The following is a 21989-nucleotide window of genomic DNA, read 5'->3' on the forward strand; positions in this document are numbered from 1 at the left end:
ACCACCTAGTCATACCACCTAGTCATGGCAACAGGGCAGGATGAAGGCATGGGCTGGGTGCTGGGGTATGTGGGCCTTTGGGGCCCCCCAGGCCTGCCGGGGGCACCCGGTTTTCCCACAAAAGTCTGCGTCAGCACCGCGGTGGCTGCTAGAGGCTCCCGCCTTCCCCCGCCCTCTCCCCACCACCGGGGCCACTCGGGAGAGTCATTTCATTTCTCAAATTAAAAATCCATTTTGTGCTGTGAATAATAGATGGGATGAGCACTGGGAGGCTGGGCAGAGGACAGGAAGCTGGTTGGGGGGTGTTTTCCAGGGCACAGAAAAGACTGCAGAACGGACTGTGGTGCGGAGTGGGAGCTGGCTGGGTAGGATGGAGCCTGGGGGGCATCCCAGCCTCCATCCCAGAGCAGAGGCGGGATGAGGACCCCCTTCAGCCGCTGTGGGGCTCCTAGGCCTGCCTGCTGGGGTGGCAGGCAAACGGGGGCCCAGCCTGTCCCCACTTATGTGCAGGCCAGAGGGGTGCAGAAACGGTTCTCACCCTCAGATGCCTGGCTTCAGGTAGGCAGTCCCCCGCTTTGGAGGGAAGCATTTAGCACTTCCCTTGGTTAAAGCTCAATGGACACGTCATCGGTGTGAGAACTGTTGTCCCAGCGAGTGGGGCTGCTCTTTGCCCCTCCCCTGAACCCAGACCTGGTGACGCCTCACCGGGGACGGGTAGGCTGGGATCTGGCCCGGGGTCAGGGAGGAGGCTGAGTTGAGGGTTTCGGCAGCCAACCCGCACCCCTCACCTCTGCTCCTGGCACCCCCTCAGGGCTTCTCTCTCCAAGGCAGCTCTGACGGATGCTCCCCCAACTCCTGCTTCCCCGGCCCTGGAGCTGGGCTTCCAGTTGCCTGGCTCAGGGCTTGGCTGGGTGCTGCTGAGTCCTGTCATTCTCTTGTTCTTTCGTTAGAGGGTCACCTTGACAATTGGGGGCGGGGTGGAGGAGCACTGGAACTGGATGCTTCAAAGAGAACGCAGGGGCTGGAGGCCAGCCCCCTGGCGTCCTCCCCTACCTGTGCTCAGCTTCTCTTTCTGAGAAGGAAGGAGCAAAGGACCTGGTCACTCTTTTTTTTTTTTTTAAAGGTTTTATTTATTTATTTGACAGAGAGATAGAGCCAGAGAGCACAAGTGGAGAGAATGGCAGAGGGAGAGGGAGAAGCAGGCTCCCCACTTGAGCAGGGAGCCCGATGCGGGGCTCGATCCCAGGACTCTGGGATCATGACCCGAGCCGAAGGCAGACGCTTAACCATCTGAGCCACCCAGGCGCCCCCCTGGTCACTCTTTATTGGCAGACTGTCTAGGGGGTCTGGGACTGAGTGCTCGTGGGCCCAATCCCCAGGCCCCTCTGGTCACTGTGCTCAGGACTGGGGTTGTCCTGGGAGCCTCTGGGGCTGGCTGTGGGGGGTGAGGTGCTGTATAGAGCAGGCAAGATGGAGTGAGGCAGGCAGGGCGGCCTGGCTGAGAGTGGGGAGGCAGAAGACCCGATCGATGACAGCTGGGAGCATGGGAGAGGGATGGCCAGGAGGGGGTCCGCGGCTGACCTGGGAGGGAGGAGGGGCTGAGGGCTTGGGTCCCCCACCCCCTAGTGGCTGGGACAGCAGAGTCCCCAGGGAAGCATGTTTGCCTTTGTGCCTTTCTGTCGGAAGAGAGTCGGCTCCCTGAGACAATATCCATTTTTATATTTCTTGGAAATTTCATGGCATTCATTTCAGGGAAAATAAAAGCTGTCATTGCTGGAGAAATGATACCAATCAGGGCCTGAAAAGGCTGGAAAATTATCCTCCTGGAGACAGAACGTTGAGGGAAAAAATGCAGATTAAAAGCACAAAGAGCCACTTTGCCACCGCCCTGCCCTCCCCTCCTCCCTTATGGAATCACCACATTTTACATAATTCCCCTTCTCCTCAGTGGAATTAATTGGACCCACGAAGAACGCGTGGGGCAGAGGAGGACCCTGAAATGGCTGGAGGTGGAGGCAGAGAGGATCCAGTGTGGTGGCGAACAGACCGGCAGGTGGATAGACACCGGAGAGGCAGAATGGGGGCAGAGGTGGCCCCTAGGGGGCCAGGGGCCCAGTAGCCAGGCTGCCGAAAAGCCCCAGGGAGGGGACAGGGTGATGGGGCCTTTGAGCCCTTGCCTTGTGGTTTCTGTGAGCTGGGGCTCCATGGCAGTCTTGGGCTGTCTTATTGTCCAGGCCAGTCCGGCATGCTGGAACGGGCAGGCCTGGGAGCACTGGTGCCCTGTGGGGTCCCCTGCTGGGGACATGGGAAGCAGAGAGGGTGGGGAGGGCAAGACCAAGAGAGCAGAGACTCCAGAAACAGTAGCATTGGTCCCAGAAGCCCCAAGTTCCCTGTGGGGGTACAGCAGTGAGCCAAGCAGAAGTGGGTCCTGCCTCAGGGGCTGGGGATGTGGGAGGGAGGTCCCACATTCAAAGAGCAAGTTGTATGGGAAGAAGGTGGTGGGTGAATACATTCAGAGACACCCATCCCCGCGCCCACCCCCTACCTAGCCGGTCCCCTCCACCAGTCCATATAGCAGGGGCCTGAGGCCTGCACTCCGTCTGAGGACTAGGGCGGCAGGGCAGGGCCGGCAGGCACCCTCCCTCCCTCCCTCCTGGTCCCCAGCGGGGAGGGGCTCTTGCATTACTCCTTAGTCCTTTTCTCTCTTCCTGGCCAGGGGCTTCCGGAGCAGTGGGAGCTGAGGCCAGCTGAGGTTTGGGGGAGGGGTGCAGTCTCGGCCCCGAGGCCCCCTTCCTGCAGTAGCCTCCGAAGCTCTTCCTCCACCAGGGTGAAGGCTGCCTGGCCAACCAAAACCCCAGACGCCCTCGCGGGAGGGCTGGGTAAGGGCAGGGGCTAATGGGGGGGGGGGCAGGAAGCCCATTTACTGAAGGTTGCTCTGTGCCAGGCGCTGGGCAGGAGCGCACAGGCGCTATCTCAGCACACCCCATGGCCTTGCTGGGAGCCAGCCCTGGGCGGTGCTCCAGTCCTGTGGGCTCGCCTGGGACAATCCACGCGCCTCCTCAGCTCCCGCTTGAGCCCTTTTCGGGCGGTTCTGGTAGGCGGCCTCGAGTGGGGGCATCGGATCAGAGGGGAACCCCTTCCCGGGAGTAGCAGGCGCCCTCATTCTGCCCGGGACGCAGTTGTACCTGGAATCCCCGAGCCCCGAGCCCGTGCAAGCCCCTCGGGAGCGAGTCCCGCAGCCGCCGTCCCCGCCCCCGAGCTGCCACCGAGCTGCCAGGTAGCCGGGATGAAGGGGGGAAGAAGGAGGGGGCGCGGGGGGCGGGCGGAGGAGGGTGGAGCCGCCGGCGCGCCCCCTCCCTCGGGGCCGGCGGGCGGCGCGGCGCGGCGGCAGAGAGGGCGGCGGGCGCACGGAGAGAGCTCCCGCCTGCCCGGCTCCGCTCCCGCTCTGGCTCCGGCCCGGGCTCGACCCGCTCAGTTCGCTCGGCCCGGGCGCGCACCTGCCGGGTAAGTGGCATCCGAGTCCGCTGCGGCCGCGGCCACCATCGCAGCCACATCCGCCGCCGCCGCCGCCGCGCCGAGCCTCCGGGCTTTGTCTGCGTCCTCGCAGCTCCGGCTCCGGCTGCGGCTGCGACTCCCGGGCTCAGCTCTCGGGCTCCGCGTACTGCGCGGCGAGACGCGGGAAGCTCGGCGCCCGGAGCATGGGGCGCACGGGGCCAGCTCGCTCCGCGCCGGGGGTGAAACTTCGCTCAAGTTTGGGTTCCGGGGAAAACCTGTTGAAGCCGGGAGCGGCCCACAGCGGGGACGGAGGGGCGGGGGACGGAACCGGTTCCAGGTTCTTAGGGCCGTCGGGGGTTTCTCCCTGATTCCGGGCCGGTTGGAGCGCGCCGCTTGGGAAAGGGGCTGGTGGGCATTCTGGCCACTGAATAGAAGACGGGGCAGGGAGTGGCTCTACGGACATCCTCGAGGACAAAGTTTGGTTCTTTAGCCGCTTTCCTGAGCGTCTAATTCCAATGCGGCTTCTGGGTCGGCGTAGACTCGCCCTTGACCGCACCTCCTTTCTCCAGCCTCTGTCCTCCCCCTCCCCCACCTGGCCGTGGCTGTGGCAGGTCGCAGATGAGAAAGGCAATGGGAGGAGAAGCAGTCTTTCACTGAGGGCCTACTATGTGCCAGGCCCCGTGCACGGTGCTCCCCTCCTTTATATCAGGGCCCTCCCAAGTCTGCGGCAGGCATCTGTGTGCAGGGAGAGAGGAGGCCACTGTGCGTGCGGGAGCTGGCGGCCACTCTGAGCCTTCCCCTGGCCTCATTCTCAGAGTGGCTGAGGGAGGCCAGGCCCTGGGCCCGCTCGCTGCTGGAGTCACGGGGTGGCCTCCAGCCTCTGGACCTAGGCCTGCGCCCCTCCTCGTCGTGCTGGTGGGCCCCATCGGGCCCCTGTGCCTCTCTGAACCTGCGTCTCCCCTTCCCGCAGCTGCGGCCCGGGAGCCATGCGGAAGCCCGCCAGGAGGCCGGCGGCCCCGCGCCTCCAGTAGCTGAGATCGCCGAGGGCCGCGCGGCGGTGCCCGTGGCACCATGGAGACCCCGTATTCGATGACGGCGCACTACGACGAGTTCCAGGAGGTCAAATACGTGAGCCGGTGCGGCACGGGAGGTGCGCGCGGGGCCTCGCTGCCCCCCGGCTTCCCGCTGGGCGCGGGGCGCAGCGCCACCGGGGCCCGGGCGGGGCTGCCGCGCTGGAACCGGCGCGAGGTGTGCCTGCTGTCGGGGCTGGTGTTCGCCGCCGGCCTCTGCGCCATCCTGGCCGCCATGCTGGCGCTCAAGTACTTGGGCCCCGGCGCCGCGGGCGGTGGCGCCTGCTCCGAGGGCTGCCCGGAGCGCAAGGCCTTCGCGCGCGCCGCCCGCTTCCTGGCCGCCAACCTGGACGCCAGCATAGACCCGTGCCAGGACTTCTACTCCTTCGCGTGCGGCGGCTGGCTGCGGCGCCACGCCATCCCCGACGACAAGCTCACCTACGGCACCATCGCGGCCATCGGCGAGCAGAACGAGGAGCGGCTGCGGCGGCTGCTGGCGCGGCCCGGGGGGGGGGGCCGGGCGGTGCGGCCCAGCGCAAGGTGCGCGCCTTCTTCCGCTCGTGCCTCGACATGCGCGAGATCGAGCGGCTCGGCCCGCGGCCCATGCTCGAAGTCATCGAGGACTGCGGGGGCTGGGACCTGGGCGGCGCCGCCGAGCGCCCCGGGGCCGCGGCGCTCTGGGACCTCAACCGGCTGCTGTACAAGGCCCAGGGCGTGTACAGCGCCGCCGCGCTCTTCTCGCTCACCGTCAGCCTGGACGACAGGAACTCCTCGCGCTACGTCATCCGCGTGAGTGCGTCCCCCTCCCCAGTTACCCCGCCGGGGGCCCGGGTGGGGGTGGGGCGTCACGGCCCGCACGCGCGGTCCCCGCGCAAGGCGACCGGTGCAGAAGGGGAGGGGAAGGGAGGGGAGGGGAGCGCGCACCAGCACAGCGCGGGCGGAGGGCGCAAGTAATTTCCCTCCAGTAATTGCGGTGTTCAGTGGAGCCGCGGGAGCCGCAATTTCCCAGTCCTGTGGCAGGCTGTGAGCGCACGGAACGAGGGGTGTGCCAGTGGGCTGGGGCGGGCCAGAATGCCAGGGGCCCCAACTCTCGGGGTGGGCCCCAACTCTCTGGGTGGGCCCCGCGAGTGCCCTTTATAGGTGGGGAAGGTGAAGGCTTATAGGAGGAAAGATGGGGGCATGGGCTCCCGCCTCCCCCCGGATCGCCAGGCTAGGCTGGTGAGGGGTGGGGGTTTCTACCAGCTTCTCTGGAGGGAGGGAGGGGTAGGGTCTTCGTGCTTCTGGGGCTTGTGACAGTGGATATCTGGCCCGTCCTCTGGTCAGTCTGTTTGCAGGAACCTGGCACGCTGACCTCTAATCGCTGACCTCTGACCCCATCCCTCTCCCCAGATTGACCAGGATGGGCTCACTCTGCCGGAGAGGACCCTGTACTTAGCTCAGGATGAGGAGAGTGAGAAGGTGCGGGGTCGTAGGGTGGGATAACGGGGAAGGCCTGCGGCTCCAGGAGGGATGGACTAGGGCCTGACACTGACCCCCACCCTGGAAATGTCCCCTCTCGGTGCAGATCCTGGCAGCATACCGGGTGTTCATGGAGCGCCTGCTCAGCCTGTTGGGAGCCGATGCTGTGGAGCAGAAGGCGCAAGAGATCCTGCAGCTCGAGCAGCGGCTGGCCAATGTGAGCAGGGGGACGGCCGCGGACTGAGGGGAGGGGACCGTCAGGCAGGGCTGGTCCTCCTCACTCACCTCTACCTCCAGATCACAGTGTCGGAGTACGATGACCTCCGGCGAGATGTCAGCTCCATGTACAACAAGGTGACGCTGGGGCAGCTGCAGAAGATCACCCCCCATGTGAGTGCAGCCCACCGTGACCGCGGCAGGGGGCACCGATCCTGGGGCTCCAGGGCCATCCCTTCCCCAGGGCCATAGATGGGTTCCTGTGTCCTCCTGTGCCTCTCCCAGACTCCTTCCCTGTCCTCTGTGGTCCCTGCCACGCCCAGCCATACTGTCCCCCTCCCCATGGCAGCTGCAGTGGAAGTGGCTGCTGGACCAGATCTTCCAGGAGGACTTCTCGGAGGATGAGGAGGTGGTGCTGTTGGCCACAGACTACATGCAGCAGGTGTCCCAGCTCATCCGCTCCACACCCCGCAGGTACCGCGCCAGCCACCCAGCCCCGCCCACCTGCCCCTCCGGGCCCCTCCCCTGCACCCCACACCCCCTGCTTGGTGAGCTTTGAATCCCCATTTTCACTCCTGTCCTGTAGCCACCCTGGGGAGGCAGGTGAAGAGCACTGGAACAGGAGTCCAGATCCCCAGACTCAGACGTGGCTCTCGCCTACTCCCTGGGACCCTGGGCAGGGCTTGTGAGCTGCCTGAGCTGCAGCTTGCTCATCCGGGGATAGTGAGGCTGAGTGAGTCCAGACTTCAGAAAGGGAAGGTGTGGTTGTAGCTCTGCTGCCCCATGGTCGCCGAGGGGAGAGCCTCCCTGGTCTCTGGCCTCCTCGGGGAGGAGCAGAGGCCTCTCAAGGCCAGGCCTGAGGCACACAGTCTCCTTGAGCGCCCCACAGCAAGTTAGCATGTGGCCCTCCGCGGGGGGGCGGGGGAGGGAGGCGGGAGGAGGTGTGTCCCGCTGTGTGGGGGCCCAGCCCTTTCCCTGCTGGGGTTCCGGCCACTCCAGGTTCCGCCCCCACGGATCCGGGATGACCCTCAGTCCCGTGTGGGTGTGGGTCTAACCCCAGGCTGGGGGGTCTGGAGGGGGATGGGGTGGTACCCTTGGCTGACCCTGGCACGGGAGCCCGTCCGGACACGCAGCTGTCTCACCTGGTGCTCAGGATCCTGCACAACTACCTGGTGTGGCGTGTGGTGGTGGTCCTGAGTGAGCACCTGTCACCACCATTCCGAGAGGCGCTGCACGAGCTGGCCCGTGAGATGGAGGGCAGTGACAAGCCACAGGAGCTGGCCCGTGTCTGCTTGGGCCAGGCCAACCGCCACTTTGGCATGGCGCTTGGAGCCCTCTTTGTACATGAGCACTTCTCCGCTGCCAGCAAGGCCAAGGTCAGGCTGCCCTGGGCTTGGGGGTTGGGTGCGGGTGCTGGGCTGGGCATCGAGTCCTCCCATGGCCTCTGTCTGAGAATGGGGAGCCCCACACATCCCCTTGCAGACAGGGGCTTAGCCCTCTCTGGGGCTCCAGACTACTTCTCACCAGGCCACCTCCCCCAGGAAGCCTACCTGGTCTACCAGCCACAGGAGGGTTTCCCCCTCAGGCTCCTGCCCATCTTTCTCTGCCATGCTCAGTAGGCGTGGCCTTGGGAATACGTGATCGTTGCGGGGGTGGTTTGCTTCCAGATTGTGAGCTTTTTGTTGGGGGTGCAGGACCTGGATCCCCACCTCCGAGGTCTCCCCTCGGTGCTCAGCACCAAACCTTAGGCCGAGGAACTGGTACTAAATTAGTGGTACCCCTCATGCGAGGTGCCGGGGGGGGGGCACAGAGCCAAGGCCTCCGGGGTTGACCCCTGATCCCCGACCCCTGGCCCTGCAGGTACAGCAGCTCGTGGAAGACATCAAGTACATCTTGGGCCGACGCCTGGAGGAGTTGGACTGGATGGATGCCGAGACCAAGGCAGCTGCTCGGGCCAAGGTGAAGTGGACCCTGTCCCCATTCGTAGGTTCCACAAACACTTATTGAGTGCCAACTGTGTCCCAGGCTGGGGTAACAGAAGAGGCAAGATGCCCCTTGTGGGGTTCACATCACCTGGTCTGGCCTCCCCTGTCCTTGAGCCCCACCTCTGGGCTGGCCCTAGAGCTTTCTCCCTTGGGGGGTGGGGGGTTCTTTCCCGAGGCCCTGGCCCACTCTGGCCACTGTCTCGCCCGCAGCTCCAGTACATGATGGTGATGGTGGGCTACCCGGACTTCCTGCTCAAACCCGAGGCTGTGGACAAGGAGTACGAGGTGGGTCATCCCCTGGCCCTGCCCTGCCTGACCGGCTGGGCTTCGGTCCCTTGGTCAAGACCCCCAGGGAGGCCCACCCTCACCGAAGAGGAGGAGCCACGGCCCTCAGCTGTTGGCCCCTGGGAGGACATGGGGCCTGCACAACACCGGTCTGGCCAGACCCCTCGCTTGCCACTGAGCGCTGCCCATCCCCCATGCAGTTTGAGGTCCATGAGAAGACCTATTTCAAGAACATCTTGAACAGCATCCGCTTCAGCATCCAGCTCTCAGTCAAGAAGATCCGGCAGGAGGTGGACAAGTCCACGTGGGTGCCTGGCCCAGAGCTGGGGGAGTCGGGGAGGGAGGTGCTGTGGGGAGAGGCTCCTTACCAAGGCCAGGAGGCTGCTGGGGCAGACCACCTCCCAGCCATGCTGGTGCAGGTGGTGGGGGGGACACTGCGGGGGGGGGGGGGGGGTACTCAGCCTGGGGGAGGCGCAGGACATGGCTACAGGCTGGGCCACTCCTTAAGGAGGAGCCGGCTGGGAGGTGGGGGGGCCTCCCTAGCTGACCCCCACCTCCCTCCACAGGTGGCTGCTCCCACCGCAGGCCCTGAATGCCTACTATCTACCCAACAAGAACCAGATGGGTGAGGGGGCGTGTCCCGCAAGGGGCGGGGTGGAGCTGGGGCGGGTCTCCTGCTGACCCCGCCCTCTTTGTAGTGTTCCCTGCAGGCATTCTGCAGCCCACGCTCTATGACCCTGACTTTCCACAGTGAGTACCCAGCCTGGCATGAGCCAGAGCCAGCTCTGCAGTCTTGTCTGCCGGGTGCATGACAGCAGCTCAGAGTGTCCTGACCCGGGCTGGGCCCAGCAGTCAAGGCAGCTACAGTTCCTGGGCCCCCATCGTCTTCAGCCTTGGTTATTTAGAAAAATGCGTAGGTTTGGTTTATCTTTCTTTCTTTTTTCTTTCTTTCTTTCTTTCTTTCTTTCTTTCTTTCTTTCTTTCTTTCTTTCTTTCTTTCTTTTTCTTTTTTTCTTTCTTTCTTTCTTTCTTTCTTTCTTTCTTTCTTTCTTTCTTTCTCTTTCTTTCTTTCTTTTATTATGTTTTCTTTTCTTTTCTTTCTTTCTTATGTCCTGAGTTCCCCCTTACCTGGTTTGAGGCTCCTTTAGGTGTTTCAAAAGTGGAGTGACCCTAGTGATGAGGAAACAGGCCAAATCCCACATGGGGTGCCTCAGTTTCCCTCATGTCTTCCTCCAACCCGCTCTCTTCCCTCATCCCGGTGCTGTTAGATGTGATTTCCTAAAAAGCAGCTGCAAAGGTATCACTGGTTCCTTTTACATATTGGAGGACCCTGAGGCATGAGTGCCCCAAGACCGTGAGGACTCCAGTATGGCCTCCCCGGGCCACTTTGGCCTGACAGGGGCCTTCCCGGGGCCTGGGCAGCAGCGTGCAGCTCCCAGAGGGCGGGTGAGGCTGGGGCCTGACGCTGCTGCCGTGGGCCCAGGTCTCTGAACTACGGGGGCATCGGCACCATCATTGGACATGAGCTGACCCACGGCTATGACGACTGGGGTGAGGCCCGCGGGTGGCCGCAGGGAGTGTTGGGGGAGGGGAAGGACAGGCGGTAGGGGGCAGGGTGGTGATGGGCTGATGAGACCCCACAGCCCTTCTGTCCCCGTGGGCCAGTGGGCGGGTGGCAGAGGGGGCCTTGGGGCTGAGAGTCGGTCCCAGCCTCTCTGCCCACGGCCCGCAGGGGGCCAGTATGACCGCTCGGGAAACCTGCTGCATTGGTGGACAGAGGCCTCGTACAGCCGTTTCTTGCGCAAGGCGGAGTGCATCGTCCACCTGTACGACAATTTCACGGTCTACAACCAGCGGGTAAGACCCCCTGCTGCCCCTGAGGCCTGGCTGGGCGCAGACGAGCGTGCACACCCACGTGCACACACATGTGCCCCGGTCCCTGTGCACAAGCCCGGGGTCTGCATGCACACTCACTTGGGCGCATGAACAAGTTCATGCGGACTCATGGGACATGGGGCGCAAAGGGGTCAGAGCCCCATCTAAACCCTCTGGGAAAGGGAAAGAGAAGAGGGGGTCGGGGCCCAGGGCGGCAAGGCCTGAGGAAGGCCAGTGGGCCGCAGACAGACCCTGGCCTCTTCCCTTCTTGGCAGGTGAACGGGAAGCACACGCTTGGTGAGAACATCGCGGACATGGGTGGCCTCAAGCTGGCCTATTATGTGAGCTGCCCCTGCCTGGCCCTCCCTTCCTGTGGGGGGGAGGGTAGGGGCTGGTGAGGACTCAGCCAGGGACATAGGCACCCCTGCCTCCCCACCACATGGAGCTGTGGCCTGTGACTGGCACCGCGTCCACTGGAAAAGGAGGGACTCCCAGGCTGCCTTCAGGGAGAGCACAGAGGGCTGCCTGGAGGGGGTGAGGGCTGTCTGGGGTCAGCCCTCCCAGGAAGGGGCACGGCTCGGGGAAGGTGGAAGGCCGGCACGGTGGGCGCTATGCAGAACAGGGGCCAGCGAGGGGCTGACTGGGTGGAGGGGGAGTCAATCTCCACAATGGGGGCACCACAGCTCCGCACTGTCACCCCCAGGCCTATCAGAAGTGGGTGCGGGAGCACGGCCCAGAGCACCCGCTGCACCGGCTCAAGTACACTCACAACCAGCTCTTCTTCATTGCCTTTGCCCAGGTGGGCCAGGTGGGGGCCAGGTGGGGGCCAGGTGGGGGCCAGGTGGGGGGTGGGCGGGGGCGGGGACGTAGCTTTCAGCCTGTCTCTCACCAGCCAGCCCTCAGAGGCGATGGCCCGATGGCCCGGTGGGTTTGGAGAAGGGATTAAGGCCTAGTGTGCTGGGGGGAGGGTTGGCAGGGTTTGCTCAGTGGACTCCTTGGCTTCATCTTCCCCTCTCCTCCCCTCCCCCACCGCGGGGCCCAGAACTGGTGCATCAAGCGGCGGTCACAGTCCATCTACCTGCAGGTGCTGACCGACAAGCACGCGCCTGAGCACTACAGGTGTGTGCCTGCCGCCGGCCCCGTGCCTCATCCCCTCCCTGGGTCTGGGGTGGGAGCAGGCGGGAAGGGGGAGGGGCAGCTGGGGGGTCGCGGCCGCCGGGACCCCCTCTAGGTGGGTCTCTCCTCCTGCCCCAGGGTGCTGGGCAGTGTGTCCCAGTTTGAGGAGTTCGGCCGGGCCTTCCATTGCCCCAAGGACTCGCCCATGAACCCTGCCCACAAGTGCTCCGTGTGGTGAGCCTGGCCGTCCGCCCGCATGAATTGTCTCCCTGCCGGCTGCCGGGGCACGCATGCACCCGGCGCGGGTCTGCTCGGGGCGCCACCCGCCTTCTCAGCCCCTGCGGGACCTGGCCTTCCTGCCGTCCCTCACTTCAGGAGGAGCCCGGAGCAGGCATGAGGTTGGGCTCCAGGAGGGCCTGGGGCAGAGACGCCGGGATCCCCAGCTTTGGCTCTAGGGAGCCAGACCCTGCCCCGGCCAGGCCGGATCGTACAGGCCCCGCCTGCACTGTGTTCTTGCTGCTGAGTCTGGTCAATAAAGTGCTGTACTATCGCTTTGGTTTCTTCAGGGTCCCCAGAGCAGGTGGGGCTGGACGGGCCCCTTTGTGGGGAGGCTTGGGCCCTTCACACAACGGGGACCCTGGACAAGACCTTGTCCCTTCCTGTCCCACCTCCCTGGCTCTTCTGTCTTTCCCCCCCAACCTCCCGTTCCTCCCTCCCCCCGCAGTCCTGCCTAGGCTCCTGTCTAGTTCTGGGGGTACCCCCAGACCAGGCTCGTGGGTGCCAGGACACCGAGCCAGTGGTCTGTACTCCCGCGCGATCCTGGGACTCACTTCCCCCGTGGGAGCTTCTGCACTGTCCCTTAGCCTGTCACGAGCCCGGGCCTTGGGCTCAGCATGTCCGAGAGAGGGGAGCCGGGAGTTGGGGGGCCAGTCCATGCAACACAGTCATCCTCCAGTCTGAAGAGGAGGCTCCAGGGATGAGAGAGAAAGGAGCGTCGGGCGGGTGGTGAGGCTCCAGGCGGCCCGTGGCAGGCGGGAAGAGGAAGGGCTGCCCCATCGTGAACAGGAGGGTGGGGGTGCGGGGAGGACATCTGTGGAGCAGCCCCACTGGGTTATCCGAGGTGTCCACAGAGAGGGAGGAACCAGTGGGCCTCCTGCCTTTCCTCCTCGGGTCTGTTTCTCTTACTTCAGGGACAGCCTACAGTCCCCCCGCCCCGCCTGGTGTGGCCTGTCCCCGTCTCCCACTGCAGTGGCGCATCTCTTGCCAGCCCAGCTCCTGTCAGGCTCAGGGAACGTCTGTCCCCATCTCAGCCTGGAGTGACATTTAAAAAGCTCCTGTATCTGAGCCCCGGACACGCCAGCCTTGGGCAGTGAGAGACAGAAAGCACACGCACGCCAGCCTTGGGCAGTGAGAGACAGAAAGCACACGCACGCCAGCCTTGGGCAGTGAGACAGAAAGCACACGCACGCCAGCCTTGGGCAGTGAGAGACAGAAAGCACACGCACGCCGCCGCGGACGGGCCGGAGTAGAGGCAGGGAATCTTGTGGCCCTGGGGTGGGGGCTCTACAGAGAAGAGGCAGGACCCTAGAAGGACCCCATGGGAACAGGCGACTTCCCCAAGGGCCAGGGGCTCTTCTTCAGGAGACGGGAGGCCGCACTAATCAGGGCAGAGCTGCCCCGCAAGGGCGGAGGTGGGGCCCACGGGCACTGGGAGCCTGGTAGAGGTGCTGTGTTTACGGACTACCTTGGTTTCCCCTCAAAGCCCCTTTCCCTCTGTGCTGGGCACGTGTGTACCGGATCCGCCAGCCGCTGCCGTCCTACAACGTGCCCCTGGCAGCTGGAGCAGGAGGACAGTTCTCTCCTTGCCGCCCACCCGGGTGGGGCCTGATGTCTGGGACCCTCCACACCCCACGCCACACCCCAGCCATCCGACGGGGGATCCTGGCGGGAATCGGAATCCCCGGGCCCAGCCCTTTCGCCGCCAGTGCCCCAGGGGCTCTCCCAGTTTCCCAGCTGCACCCAAGACCCATCCCTCCTGTCTCCGGTCCGGCTCAGGGGAGGCCTGGGGTGGGCGGGGCCTGGGGATGCGCCACCAGCAGGCCCACCAGGGTCACTTCCGCTCTACTTCAGGAAGGGGTGTGGGAGCCCCGCGCTCCTGGGGGTGGGTCCCTCCTCCTTCCCTCTGTGCCCAGCTGAGGGGGCCAGAGGGGCTTGGGCTTGGCGGGGATGGGCCCCTGGGAGAGGATGAGTCTCCTGGCCTGGAGGCTGGTTCAGGGGAAGCCAGAGAGCCTGTGGGACTTGGCCACTGGCCGGCAGCCTGCTGCCCACGGTGCGTTCCAGCCGGGGGGCCCCCAGCACACCGGCAGGATGGTGGTCTGGCAGCCTGTGAAGCCCCCGGACTCCTCAGCCCCACAGCCCCTCACCAGGCTACAGCGGAGATGTCGCCACGACCCGGGGCTTCCAGGCTTCTCACACTTCTTCAGGGAAAACGGAGGGAGATCATCCGGTCAGAGGGACCTCAAGCCAGGGGCACCCCGAGCACAGAGTCCTGGTGCGTGGACAGGGCCCACGAAGTTCAGACACAGCCATATCACCCAGAGCCACGGTGTGGCCCAGCAGGGCACACTTGTGACATCGTGTGTCACCCACTGGTTCCCAAACTGCTTTTCCAGACAGACCCTGGGAGTATCCCTGCAACCCAGCGAGGTGGACAGAGTGGCGGAACAGCCCCTTCAACAGACAGGGAAACTGAGGGGAGTCACATGCCCTGACTAGGGTCACACTGCCGTGTTAGGTGACGGGCAGGTCCCGAGCCCCCGGTGGCCATCCTGCACTCAGCGTCAGCCCTCTCCGTGTCCTGTTCGGAAGCCACACGTCTGGGGCAGGTGCGGGCCGTTCGCGGTGTCGCCGGCCCGGTGCTAGCGGCCGCGCTGAGGCTTAGCGGACTGATTCTGCGGGAGTGCGGGAGCCCAGCCGGGTCCGCACGGCTGCCCGCTCGGCCTCAGTTTCCCTTGTGTTAAGCGAAGGCCACGAGTGCAGAGAAGGCGCTTCGGGTGGCAATGGGGCAGGTTGTATGGGGCTGGCCCCACCCATCCCCCGGGGGGGGGGGAGGGCTTCCTCTGCGCACGGCCCCCTAAGCGGTTAATAGGGAAAGAAAGGAGGACAGTTCGCAGCTGCGTTGAAGCTTCCAGGTGTCTCCCCCGGGGGCCCATGCGCAGAGTGCCCCCTGGTTCCTGCCGTGGCCCCGGTTCTGCCATCCGTGGCTTTGAGACCTTGAGCCCAGGGGTCACTGCTGGGTGACCTGGGCAAGTGACTCCCCCTCTCTGGGTCCCAGGAGCATCATGGCCATGAGGGGTGGGCCTGCCTGCACATGGATGGGTTGCTGTGAGCCGACGCTGCCCCCCCCAGCCCCCCCAGGCCTGCATGTGGATGGGTTGCTGTGAGCCGACCCTGCCCCCCCAGTCCCCCCAGGCCTGCACATGGATGGGTTGCTGTGAGCCGACCCTGCCCCCCCAGCCCCCCCAGGCCTGCACGGCTGCTGCCTCAGTAGTGTCAGCCAGACTCCAAGGCCTCGGGGCCAAGGAGGCCCGGAGCACCCTCGGTCTGGGGCACCCACTCTGTACAGATCTGGGAAGGACTGGAAGCCAGCTGGAGAGGTGTGCCCAAGCTTCCCTGCCTAGGGTCTCAGAGGGAGTGTGGCAGCCCTGGGGTTTCTGTGGCACCCAGGAAGGGGCATGGGGTGCCTGGTGCCACTGAGCAGCCATAAGCCCCAGGCCTTTCTAACCAGCTCGGTGGAGCCGGATTCAAGTTTCTGCCGTCCCTGTGGCTGCTTCCGTGCTGACCCAGATGCCCAAGGCTCTGGGGAGCCCTGGGGGCCCCCGCTTGTGAGGTGCCCTAGATGCAATACTATTAAATGGCTTGAGCCCCCATTCTAAACATGTTGCGAAGCCCAGGGTCCTCCATATGCAGATACCTCTGGGGTGGGTTCTCAGGGGGCTCAGGTTTCTCCTCATGCCTCCTTTCCCACCGCTAGGTCCCCTCTGCTCCCCGTTCCTTCCCCCCAAGGAGACCCACACGAGACTGGGTGGAGTCACAGACTTTACTGAAGGTTTGGGTGCCCGAGGGGCCCTTTCTGTGCCTCCTCTCCTTGCTCCCCTTCTGGATGCCTCCCCCTCTCCTAAGTGGGCCTGAGAAACCCACTTCCTCTGGTTTTGTTAAAAAGAGCAATTTCCCCTCCCCCCTGCAGGCTCCAGGCTGGCCAGAGGTGTCCCCTCAGGCCACCCAGGAGCAGGACAGGGCAGGTGGCAGGGTGTGCCAGCCCAGCCGCCCCCCGCCCACCCCACAGCTTCTGTGGGAGCCTGGACTACTGGAATTTGCACGGCTGGTCACTGAGCCCAGCCTGTCTGAGGACAGCGCCTCCCCAGCAGCAGCCGCCGGGTCGCCGGCCTTGTCTGCAAACTGCCGGGGATGGGGACTCCCAGGTCCCAAGGCCCCCCTCCCTTTGGGGGGGTCCCTGCCCTGTGACTGCCCCGACCACAGGGGGCTCCCCGTTCCGCCCTCCCGGCCAGCCCGCGGAGGCCTGGCGGCGCCCAGAGGGCTGCGTGGGCCCAGCGTCCGCCCCTGAGGCCCGGGCCCCCCTGAGCGGCCCCGGCGGCAGCTCATCAGGTCGCAGGCGAAGGAGGCGGCGCCCGCCGGGCCCGGGCAGTGGCTCAGGCTGATTCACCGGGCGGCAGGCAGCTCGGGTCCCCAAGCCACTGCCACAGGGTGCCGTTAAGCCGCAGCTCGCCTTGTCTAGAGTTTGCATAAATAATAATAAAAAAACCCCCTCCCGCCTTCCTGCGGGACCAGAACGTCGCAGGGACCGCTGACGGGATCTGCGGGGAGGGCCCTGCACGCGGCCATTTCTCTCTCACCTGAGGAGTCCCGGGCAGGGAGGGAGGGGAGCGCCACACTGGCTGCTAAGGGGACTTGCAAGGCTGCTGAGCAAAGGAAGGGCAAGGACAGGGCGCCCCGCGGGGCCTGGGTGGTCCCGGGTGAGGGTGGACGGTGGGTGGCCTCACCCTTTGGGCCTGGGGCAGGGGTGGGGCGGGGGGAGCAGCCGTTTCCTCCCTGAGGGGCGGCGAGGGGGCCTCACAGTTGGTCCCTGGGCCCTGCGCCCGGCACGTTGGCACAGCCTGGCTTCCCCAGCGACAAGGGTGCGCCAAGGGGACCCCCGGCTGCCTGCTGTGGGCAACGCAGCAGATGCTGAAGCTCTGTTCGACTGGGGTAAGCAGGCCCTGGGTCCCTTTAGATCGGAGGGTGCCATTGAAAATACCGCGCAGCTTCCTGGAGGCCTGGGGCTTGGCGGTGGCAGCCTCACAGGGACAAGAGCCTGGCATGCAGGTGCTCACCAGGGGGGAGACCTGTTTCTGGAAAGGAGAGGTGGGCGGCTCACAGCATCAGATGGGAATGTCAGCCTCAAGGTCAGGACAAGGGCACATCTGGCATCCTGTCTGGGGCCTCCTGAGAGACGGCGTGCCTGTTTGTCCCCAGCGTGACACATCCTGGAGCAGCCGCCTGAGCCGCGTTGGGCTGGGTGCGGGGCACTCCAGGAGCGGGGGCCGTGGGCCGAGGGGGCTGGACCTGTGGCGTCCTCCGGGCCCCTGTCTGAGCCCTGCCAGTGGAGATGTACCCCCAGCCAATGGGAGCTGTTTAGCCCGAGTCCTGTCCAGGGTCCCCCATCTGCTTAAAGGGACACTGGGCCTTCCTGAGCGCCTGTCGTGTGCTGGGCGCTGCCATCCTGAATCCATCTGCGGCCTTGCCACGACCCTGAGCAGGACCACCCTAACGCGGGAATCAGTATGTTCATATTTAACATCGAGCTCCCTGCTGGTCCCTGTACCCTGTCATCTGGGCACCCACCCCCGCCTTGGTTGCGGGTGTCCTAGGGGACGAGAATGAGGGTGTTCAGGGAGGGACACCCCCTCCATGAGGGGCATCCCCTCCCCGTTTGCTCACTGCCCGTTGTTCGTGATGTGTTAGAGTTTAGTGTGTCTGCCTAAACGGATTTATGGATAATGTGGTCTAGTTTTAAACAAACGAATCCTCCAAAAACAATCAAGCAGCTTCCAAAAGAGTCCTGTAAAGAAATTGCAAATAATGCAGATAATCCCCACGGAGTAAGCAAGCCCAGAAGTGGCAGCAACGACACGTCCTCCCTCCTGACACAGGCTTGTCGTCATTACCCATGGTGCAGACCTGATGAGAAATTAGCCCCCAATACACAAAATAAACGAAACCGAGCCAGGCTGCTGGGGCCTTGAGATGCTAGTCAACAGCAGCACGAAGAAATCCTCGTGGACAGTGAGGCATTTAAAAACTAAGCTTTCAGAACACGGGGACAAACCCCCGCAATTCTTTTCCCAGCGATGTTTAAAGTTAGGTGCTTTTCAACTCAGTACTTTTTTGATATTTCCCTAAGCAATGATAAATATTTGGAAAGCTCTTTTGAAGTTTCTTGCATAATAGCATGAGACAAAAACACCTACCACCAGGCAAACAGGTTTTTTTTTCTGCCGCAGTAAAAATGGCAGAAACAATGAACAGAAAATGATGTGTCGACAAACCGAAAGGCATTTCTTTGTCAGCAAATACTGTTGAAAGATGTAGAGAAAACACTACCACAGATTGGAAGGAAGTGTTAGCGCAAATTAGCCAGTGTGGGAGGTTTGCTGCACGGTTTCCACACATCTCCGCTTAAGGTATCTGCTGGGTTCTGGTCCAATAATGAAATACACAAACCATGTTTGTGTGTGTGTGTGTGTGTGTGTGAATCAGGAAAGGAAAGATATAGCAGAGAAGATATGTGCCCAACGGTGAATGCCTTGTTTAATAAGAACAATTGCAAACGGGGGGGAAAACAGTGTCAGGGTACACCCCCCCCGCCCTGATGGAACAGCTACCGGGGAAGGATTTTTTAAAGGTTTCTGGATGAGGAAAAGGTATAGAGATAGCAGCACCTCCAAAACTCATGCACTGGCCCATCCTGCCAAACCACTGAAGGAAAGAACCAGAAGCCAGAAGTCAAATGAAAGGCTACAGGAGCCCTCAGTGGTGTTAACTTTATAAAGTCAAGGTTGTTCTGGCAGAGTAGAATCTTTATGATACTTGGCAATAAGATTGGCTGTGACCAGGAAAACTTCCAGACCACACAGAACGAGTCATCTTTTTTTTTTTTTTAAGATTTTATTTATTTATTAGAGAGAGAGAGCACGCGCACACAAGCAGGGGGAGTGGGAGAGGGAAAGGCAGGCTCCCCACTGAGCAGGGAGCTCGATGCGGGACCTGATCCCAGGACCCTGGGATTATGACTTGAGCTGAAGGCAGACGCTTAACCAGCTGAGCCACCCAGGTGTCCCAGAACGAGTCATCTTTATGGCAAAGAATTGAAAAGGGCTGTCATGAATCCCCCTCCCTCTCTTTCCTCTGAGCTTGCCCTCCTTTTGAAGGCCAAGGTGCTGGCATTTCTTGAGGAGACAAGAGCTAACAGTTTTAGGCACCCAGGAAAATTATTGGAAAAATAGATTCACCTTCACTGCATCTGCCCCTCCCAGGTAAAGATGTTGAAACAAATGTTTGAAAATGTTTCCATGGATACACAATTTTGTGGCTAACAATGTGTTTGACTCACAAAACCTACACATTTAAAAAAAAAACTTGGAAGCAGAAACTATTTTTAAAAAATTTAGTTGTAATTTCCATGCCGTAAAATTCACTCATTTAAAGTGTACAATTCAGTGGTTTTTAGGATATTAAAAGTGGTGCAACCATTATCACTAACCCCAGAATAATCTGTTTTTTAAACCTGTAGAGTTTTACATTTTAAAAATTTCATTTGTTTTTTTAAGTAAACTCTACCCCCAACGTGGGTCTTGAACTTACATACTTACGACCCCCAAATCAAGAGTCGCATGCTCTACCCACTGAGTCAGCCAGGTGCCCCTAAACCTGTAGAGTTTTATTTATTTTTTTTAAAGATTTCATTTATTTATTTGAGAGAGAGAGAGCACACATGAGAAGGGTGGAGAGGCAGAGGGAGAAGGAGAAGCAGATTCCCTGCAACTCGGGGCTCCATCCCAGGACCCCGGGATCATGACCTGAGCTGAAGGCAGATGCTTAACGACTGAGCCACCCAGGCGCCCCAACCTGTGGAGTTTTAAAATGTAGTTTCCTTGGGCTTTGAACCCATTTATGAAACATAAACATGCAACACCTTCCCATTGGCTTGTAAGACCAAGTAATTGACAACAGGGAAGACAGAATTATAGCAGCTGGATTTTATTGAGTCCTTGCATGACTGGTGGATGGAGTTTAAAAATGAGTATGATGCATGAGAGACCATGGACTCTGAGAAACAAACTGAGGGTTTTAGAGGGGAGGGGGGGGGGGGGATGGGTTAGCCTGGTGATGGGTATTAAAGAGGGCACGTACTGAATGGAGCACTGGGTGTTACACGCAAACAATGAATCATGGAACACTACATCAAAAACTAATGATGTAATGTATGGTGATTAACATAACATAATAAAATAAAATAAAAATTAAAATGAGTATGATGGCTTAGCGAGCCTAGCTAATGATGCCCTTTTCCCATTCAGCTCCAATATTTTTATGACAGCTACTAAGGTCCAGAATTGAAATAAACTGCCCCAAGGGCCATGCCTTCAAATCAATGTTTTACAGTGCAAAATCAAGATTTTAGTCAATAAGAATTGTAACGACTCAGTATGGTGCCAGATGGCAGTAACTGGACTTACTGTGGTGGCCATTTCTTATTGTACATATATATCGAATCACTGTGTTGGACACCTGAAACTAACACAATATTGTATGTCAATTATTCTTCAATTTTTAAAAAGATTTTAGTAAAGAAGCATAATCATATTAATATTTCTAGTGAGAGCAAAATGCTTTTTTTGCACCTTTGCAAATGTACAAATAAATTTGTAATTTTGTAAAATTTCTTTAAAAATATAGCTGATTTAACTTTCATAAATTCTTTTCAATGTTCCCCCAGGGTGGGTTAGATACTCAACAAATGCAACTATATTGGAGTGGGTGCCCCAGAATATTTTTGGATGGAGGTCAGAAATGTTTGGAGTCTGCACCTCCCCTCTGGTTTCCCAGCTTCCACCCTATACCCCCTTCCCGAAAACAAAACAAAACAAAACTCTTATCCATAAAATAATCAGTGATATTTTCCAAGATTCAGGTCATGTTATGCCCCTGCTCAAAGCTTTCCGATCACACACCACACACTCTGGATAAAGTTCAAACTCCTCATCCACCTGCTCCCATCCTTATGTCTCAGGTTTTACCCCCTACCCTACCCCACCCCAACTCTCTGATCCAGCTATAGGCCTGGAATAGCACTTACTGATTGCTGCCTCAGGGCCTTTGCATGGCTGTTCCTCCTGCATTACTCAAGCCCTCACTTCCTTGTCTCTGCTCCACTGTCTTCTCCTCAGGCAGCCCCTCCCTGACCTCCTGATCTGAATTATCCACCCCATCCCCTCACTCACAGACATCCTTCTGTGCTCCCATATACTAATGATTTTTCTTTCTAGAACATATCACTACTGTCTTTACACTGCATAACAGTTTATTTGATTATTGCTTTGTCTCTCTCAGTAGAATAGAGGGAGGAGAGGGACTCTCCTCTCTTCACAGATCTGTGCCCAGCACCCCGATGGTCTCCCGGAGGGGGCAAGGCTAGCTCTAGGGCTGCCTGCTCTGCATGCTCCTTGGGTCTCCCAGCCTGGAATGGGCGCTGGGGGGTGAACACCAGTAGCTAAGTGACTTGGGACAAGTCTCTCCATTCCGTGTCAGCATCTCCTCTCTGTGTAATAGTACCGCTGGGCCCCAGGAGGTGCCCATGGCGGATGGTACAGCACCCCGGCCCCAGCAGCCTCCTCAGCCAGCAAGGTGGCTACAGGGCCGGTTGCGGAGGTGACAGGAAGCTACCCTTTTCTGGGCATCCTGACATGCCCGAGTCCTCGGGTCCCCAAGGTGCTGTGAAGACTGAGGCCAAGAGACGGGTGTGCTGCAGGGTCTGGGCGAGTCGTGGCCCTGTGGGGGACGCCTCTGGCATGGTGCCCGCCTGGTCCTCGGGCAGAGCCTGGTGGTCGGAGCCCCCCGTCCTTACCCTGGCGCTGAGGTTGGGGGTGGGGAGTCGAGAACAGCCCATGGGGGGCCGTGGGTGCCCCGGAAAGCCGCTACCGCGGCCCGCGGGGCGCCCGGGGCCGCCCGCGCCATCAGGGTGAAGGTCTGGGGAGGGGCCCGCGCTGGGGGCCCGGGGGCGGGGCCTAGGACTGGAGGCGGGGCGGGGCGGGGCCTGGGGCTGGAGGTGGGAGGTGGAGGGGGCGGAGGGGGCGGGGGGGGGGGGGCCTGGGGCTGGAGGTGGGAGGCGGAGGGCGCGGGGGCGGCGGAGCCCGGGCGCCGAGCCGGGCGG

The 21989-nt window shown here is 61.4% G+C and overlaps 1 protein-coding gene across 1 annotated transcript; it reads left to right on the top strand.

Moving 5' to 3' along the window:
* Positions 1–4498: 4498 nt before the first annotated feature.
* On the top strand, positions 4499–11738 carry ECEL1 (endothelin converting enzyme like 1). Its single transcript, XM_032409575.1, is given in 18 exon segments — positions 4499–5070; positions 5073–5354; positions 5955–6023; positions 6130–6240; positions 6321–6413; positions 6589–6713; positions 7393–7615; positions 8100–8198; positions 8435–8509; positions 8710–8813; positions 9076–9134; positions 9208–9259; positions 9993–10060; positions 10242–10366; positions 10660–10725; positions 11088–11183; positions 11427–11503; positions 11639–11738. Coding segments are annotated over 18 exon segments (2328 nt in total). The 5' UTR covers positions 4499–4566.
* Positions 11739–21989: the final 10251 nt, after the last annotated feature.

Source organism: Phoca vitulina, unplaced genomic scaffold (assembly GCF_004348235.1).
Source record: "Phoca vitulina isolate PV1807 unplaced genomic scaffold, GSC_HSeal_1.0 scaffold1, whole genome shotgun sequence".
NCBI lineage: Eukaryota > Metazoa > Chordata > Mammalia > Carnivora > Phocidae > Phoca > Phoca vitulina.